Raw genomic sequence first — 6,627 nt, forward strand, 5'->3', positions numbered from 1 at the left:
TGCATCACAGTTGGTTCCCCCTGCCCCCTGCTGTGTGTCCCTGTTGCCCCTGGACACCCCGGCAGCAGCAGAACCTCAGTCCAAGCTGCCTGTCAGGGGTGAAAGGAGAGGGACGACCACCCATCCCGGAGAGCAGGTGAGCACATGTAATTTAGCAAGTGAGTGTAATATAGCGTTGCTGAATTATCCATCCTGGCTTAATTTTGTTTGGGATCCCCCAGCCGCTGCCCTGGGTGCCCACCCCGGCTGCCCAGCATTTCCCAGGATTATTTCATTCAGAGATGAGGGGAAATGACACTGGAGGAGAAAGAAGTTGAAATGCCTCTCTGAAACCTGGGTCGATGTCTCCTCTGCAGTGTGAAAGAGCTGACAGAGACACTGTCAAGTTTAATTGTCCCCCAGATAATGTCCTTCAGTGCTGTATATATTATATGTTTCTGCTCACCCGGAAAACATTCCGTATAACCACTTAAATTTAAGTGACTTTAACAACTCTAGCTGCCTGCCTGTGATACAGTGGCAGGTGGGTCTGGGCTTATGATGCTGGATGTTTTCTGCTTTTCATCAGGATATTTAGGGGTCAGTGGTTGATTTGCCTCCCCATCCTGGGGCTGATGGTGGGATGGATCGGGAAGGCTATGAGGGAGAAGGTGCAAGGAAGGGAGCAATATACAGCTCTGAACATGGCATAAATGGAAACAAAAAACTCCCAAACTGGGTATTTTGAGGGAAATCTCTTTTAGCAGAGGAACAATATTATGAAAACAGGAGACTGATGAGAGATAAACCAGATGGTGATGCAGCAGACAACTCTGAAAGTTGTAGGAGACTCTATTGCAATAAAATCAAGTGTTACTGCAAACAGATATGTATTACAATAGCCCTCTTCTGCATTAAGGGATTTGGGATTTGGAATCCGACTAATAATTCTCTGAGCTTTTGGACAAGCTCGGGAAGGAGGCAAAGGAAGCATCTGTGGATGTTGGCTCTCAGAAGTAACCTGGGGGAGACCAAAGATGCAGTGCTGTGTGTTGGAGATGGCAGTGAAAGTGGGGAGCAGCAGGTTTTGGGAAGGATAAGGCAAAAAAAGGACAGGGCATGCACAATTTGATGGCAGAGCTGGAAGGTATGAGGAACTTGTGCATGGTGGTCACCTTCTGACTGACGTCTGGGGCAAAGGCAGAACAAAATTTGTGAAGTTAAAGCTCTCCACACTGACAGAAAGGCGGAACTGAGTTTCACAAGGGAAAAAGAGGTAAATTGGGGTTAAATCTGATAGCCAAGTGTGATGTGTTGTGGGGTTTTGTTTTGTTTTTTCTTAAGTAGAGAAAGGCACATTTGTGCTGTTAGAAACACTGCACAGAAACCCTGAGAATTCCAACAATTTGGTTGTAAAAATAGTTCAACGTCAGTTCAAATGACTTCATCTTGAAAATCACAAAAAATTAATTTTGCTAAAGACTGCAGAAAATGATATTTTCTTTGGCATAAACCACTGTGTGTGTGTGCGCGCGCTTTTTCTTTTGTTCACATAAAAAGACTGAAATCTTTAATTTGCCCAGGTTTACTTACGACTAGAAGGTGATTTAAACAGCAACATTTTGGACAGGAGGGAAAGAGTGTTGGGCAGATAAATCTGAAGTTGTTGCGACTGAAATGAGAAGCATTGGAGGTCCAGCCTAGCAATATGGATTTTGAAGAGTTGGGTTTTCTGGTGATGTGAAAGAGAAGCAGACAGATTGTAGGAAAGAGAAGAGCAATCACTATTGCAATGTTAGAAAGCACAAAAAACTAATGGAGCTATCAAAGAATTTAAAGAAAAGAGTGACAGGAGAAATGAGAAGGAAAGATGGAGAATTACCCATGGATTGTGACAGGTTTTGGACTATGGTGATGGTAACTTGTCAGAAAAACATGCAAAGAGCAATAGACCTCTCCTGGTCCCAATGTTCTGGGACTGTAGTTTGGATTTTTAATTATTTGTGCATATTGTATCATTCGCTACTCTACCTATTCACAGTTCTGTGGATTTTAAGATTGAAAAGCACAACTACCACCACACTGTTTTGGTGTCCTGTTAACACAGGCTACTGAACACCAAAAAGAAAAAGCCTCTCTTGAGGCCAGATTTTCACTGTCTTCCTTTAAAAAAAATTTCTTTTGGAAAGGTGGTTTCAGCCTCACAAAATTTTTAGTTCATTTGCCTGTCATTCAGTGAGCAGTGGGCTGTTTTGAGATGCAAGATACTCTTACATCTTACCCTCTTACATGTCTATAAAAAATGATGTAGAGAGAGAGGAAGGAGAGTCTGAGTATTTATATCAAAGCTTTTGGTGTTGCCATAGATCTGCTTTATCTGTCAATGCCAATTTTCGCAGCTTCTATAAACTTTGTTTCTGGTACGTTCCTTACCTTCCAGAGTCAAAGGAGCAACACAGTCAACTGTGGAAACCGACTTAGTTTCTCATTCCCCTCATCCAATAGACTTTAATTCTGACCTTGAATTTTGGCACTAACTCTGTGCACTTGTGCTTCCTGTTGTTTCAGTCCTCATCAAGATTCTCCAGCCCCGCCGTGTCACCTAGTTGCAGCAGACAGTGGCATCTTGCAGAAGTCCTGGAAGAAATCTTTTCACGCAGTCCTCCTCAATTTACTAAAGAACATCCATGTCTGCTTTTGATCTGAAGAACGAAAGCATGCAGTCTACAGAGCCTGAGATAGAATATATCACCCCACGGATGAAAAGTAGGGATGAGATGTTTACCTTTGTTGATGGCAGAGGAGTGAATGAAATCTACTGCCGGCCACCCTTTGCTTCCCACCAGAAATTCTTTAGCAAGAAGGCACAGGATGACTGGAGCATCTGGGAGGAGAACAGAGCCCTCTGGGAGGAAAACCAGGTCCTTCGGATTGAGAACAGGATGCTCTGGGAAGAAAACAGCACTCTTCAATGTTTCCAGCCACAGAAGAGAGCTGTCCAGGTTATTTACACCGATGCCATTCAGCAAAGCCTCCAGAAGGAAAATAAGCCGTTCCCATTCTTCCAAGAGAGGAACATAGGCTTTCAGGTTAGCCCGGGCAACAAAGTTCTCCAGGTGGTCCAAGAAAAGCATAGGGTCTTAGAGGATTTCCAGAAGGAGAATAAAACAGTCTCCATCATCTGGAAAGACCAAGAATCCATCACAGTCCCTGAAGAGACCAAAGATGCTATTTCAGATCTTCAGAAGGATACTGATGACACCGTAGCTGTGGAAGAAGATAACCCTGACCCAGCCCCCAAGCAGGAACATGAAGCTAAAAGTAAGGGCACTACTCCATCTCAGAATACAATCAAGTCTTGCCCAAGCACGCAGAGTGAATCTGAAATCCTGCAGGCTCTCCAGGACTTATATGATCTGCTCCACATCTTTCTGAAGGTGAATCCTCTCCTTGGGGAGAAACAGCGCCATTGCAATCTCTATGATGTTAAAAGATCCTTCCAAGAAGATTACAATAAACTGAAGATGCAGGTGGAAGCTGTGAAAAATGTTGTGGCAGATATTAGAGCTCGAATGCAAATACTGGAAAAGGAACTCATTGGCATCGTTTCTGCATTGTATGAATAAGCAGGACAGAAGATGGCAACTGGGCATCATCTTGGAGAAACATGAAGCTTGGTGGCTAAGACCTGCTAGTTCAATGTCCTGGAAAGCTGCTCTCCTTGTTTCAGGGAACCTAATAAAATCTCAATAGAGCCTGAAGACATCTGGAGACCATTGTGTTATTCTGAAACTTTCTTACATTTCTTAGATATATTTCACCTTCTGATTATATAGTGTGGGTGACTGTCATGAGTTAGCCTAGTGTGAGGAAAGCTTGGTTTTCAACATTTTTCAAGTTCAAAGTTTTTGATAACAAGGCCTAGAATTTCAAAAGATAATTAATTCCTTTCACACTTAATTTGAGGTACCTTATGTTGGTCACACTTTTCAGAGGGATGGACACTCCCTGAAAATGAGGATCTCAACTGTGAGCTGAAAGTGAGTCCCTGATGGTCCCTTTCTTACAGCTGCCCAAGTTTGGTGGCTGAACTGTGTTTTCTGCCATGTACCAGCCTTTCCTCTCTCATATAGAGGAAGTAGTTGGTCATGGAAAATGTAGCCTCCCAGAGGAGGCAGGCCTGTGAAAGACAATGGGGCACAGAAAAACATGCTATATGTGCCGTATGGATACAGTCTTGTTTTATTTTCCTAGTCCCACATTCCCACTTAAGTTGTTCTTTCTCTTGTTTAAAGCTCTTCCTTGGAAAATAATCCATCTCTTGCCTCTGAGTATAACAGGACCATAAAGCAAATGCTGCCCACCAGAACAGCACATCCCCTTCTGCTTGGTTATTTGTAAATTACCTTCATTGTTTTGTACTGTAATTAGGCTTAATTGTTCTCAAATTGCCTTGTTTTCATACACTTGAATAATCCTACCGATTTCAAGTGAGACTATTATTTGCTGATAAATGTTTAGGCTGCAGTGTTTGTAGGAAATACTGCATAATGTCTTATTCATAGCTCACTGCTAAAAGAAAATTCCTGTAGACCTGGTGGTCTTTTTGGACCAGCTCTTCTTTGTGGCCAGAAATTAAGCGTGTCTTTGTCTGCAAGCTATCACATGTAGTTACGGAGCTGACAGCTCTCTAGCCTGGAGGAGCACTGATATTTCTAGTGGTATCACAGGGCAAGGACAATGCCCTGCCCCTAGGCAGCAGAAATCCCTAGGCAGCTTCGTGAGTCTGAGCTCTCTGGAATCTTCCATTGGACTTGGAGACTTGAAAGCAGGACCACACGTACTGCAATAATTTACTGCCGTGTGCTAGGGACGGGCTGGGGTAAGCTGTGAGGCTAAGCTCTGATACCCTCACCAGCCCAGCTTCATCACCTGGTGGGTCCCAGTCAGCCAGACCACAGCAGGCAGGTTGGAAAGGACTGACCTCTGCGCCTTGGTCCTGCTGCTGCATCTCTTAGGATTTTTACATCTTGTCTTTGCAGAGCCCTTTTGTTTGAATGTCTGATGATTTCCCTCCTTCGTTTTAAATTGTTGATAATATATCTCAGCAGTCCTCTCACCATGTGCTTTCTTCAGTTTTGCTTTTCTGCCTTGCACAGCTAAGCAGCCACCACACTCACTGTCTTGCATACAGATCAGCTGATGGGACACCTTCAATTCATCATCAAGCTGCTTTCAGCAGAACTGTCCCATTGACTCACAGCTCAAAAATTTGTGCCTTGCTTCAGGGATATGGCTCCAGAGAAAATGAAGGAAGGTCAGGGGTATAGAATCACAGAATGCCCTGAGTTGGAAGGGACCCACAAGGATCACTAAGTCTAACTCCTGTCCCTGCATAGGACAATCCCCAATTCACACCATGTGTCTAAGGATGTTGTCCAATGGTTTCTTGAATACTGTCAGGCTTGGGGCTGTGACCACCTCCTTGGGGAGCCTGTTCCAGAGCTCCACCACCCTCTGGGTGAAGAACCTTTTCCTAATGTCTAACCTGAACCCTCCCTGGCACATCTTCCTGCCATTCCCTTGGGTTCTGTTATTGTTTGCAAGAGAGAAGAGATCAGCGCCTGCCCTTCCTCCTCCCCTTGTGAGGAAGCTGTAGGTTGTGATAAGGTCTCCCCAGTGCCCTCACTTGGAAGGGGAGAGAAAGGAAATAGCTGTTACATTCATGTGGGCGCTCAGGCTGTGGGTTCACTGCTTCTGGGGAGAACTGCCTGTTTCTGCACCATTGCTAAACTGTCACATGTAGTAGTAGCCTGGGAGGGGTGGACAAGAACACTACGGTGAGAAACGTGGGTCCCAGCTCATAGTCCAAGGACCCTCTGCTACAAAGTGCTGATGAATAAAGGAGCATTCCTCCTCCCAGGCATCATGGTGGGGACACAGGGGCAAATGGAGCAGGCAGCAGGGCCACATCTTCTGCACAGAGCAGTGAGGTCCCTCTTGATTTCTTGAACAGTCAGATAAGGCAGGTTTTCAGCTGCTCTGTAGCAAGAAAGTGGGTTGTCAAAAGCAACATTTGGTGGCTGTTGCACAGCTTAAGCTGGTACTTGGTTGCACGTCTGCCCACCCTGTAAATGGACATGCCAGTCTCAAGCAACCTGCTGACAGGGGAGAAGAAGAACCTGTTGATATGTTTGCGTTTAAAAAGTCTGGTGTCAATTGTTTGACCAGAGTGTCTGGAAATGCATTTTCCTCTGTCTTGGACGTCCCTGATGCAGTGCAATTTGTCACAGTGTTTCGGGCAGAATACAGGAGAGTCTTTAGATAAGCTAACAAGACAGGCACAAGGAGACTTCTGCAGAGCAGTTGTAGGAGCATTACTGTAAAGCAAAGGGAAGGTTATGGTGAGGTTTACCTCTTTACAACAGGACTCAAGAAGCAGCTTGTCACTCTGGTCTATAGGTCTCTAAGTGATTTGGCACCAAATTACCTAAAGGATGAATTATCTTTCACCTTGTATTTCACTCAGACAGCACCAAGCCAAAAACCAGTGGTGACTTTGCTTAACAGGCTTAAAATAAAGGGCATTTTATTCTGCTGTTAGGGCTCCAAGATGCTGAGGCAAATCTTCTCTCATGTCTGAAAATT

General features: G+C 44.6%; 1 protein-coding gene across 1 annotated transcript; it reads left to right on the forward strand.

The window, feature by feature from the left end:
* Positions 1-2,666: 2,666 nt before the first annotated feature.
* On the forward strand, positions 2,667-3,605 carry CBY2 (chibby family member 2; the record flags this gene model as incomplete). The annotated part of the gene is made up of 1 exon (XM_080364067.1): positions 2,667-3,605. The coding sequence occupies one exon, from the start codon at positions 2,667-2,669 to the stop codon at positions 3,603-3,605; it is 939 nt and encodes a 312-aa protein (XP_080220193.1).
* Positions 3,606-6,627: the final 3,022 nt, after the last annotated feature.

Source organism: Nesoenas mayeri (assembly GCF_963082525.1).
Source record: "Nesoenas mayeri genome assembly, chromosome: 1".
NCBI lineage: Eukaryota > Metazoa > Chordata > Aves > Columbiformes > Columbidae > Nesoenas > Nesoenas mayeri.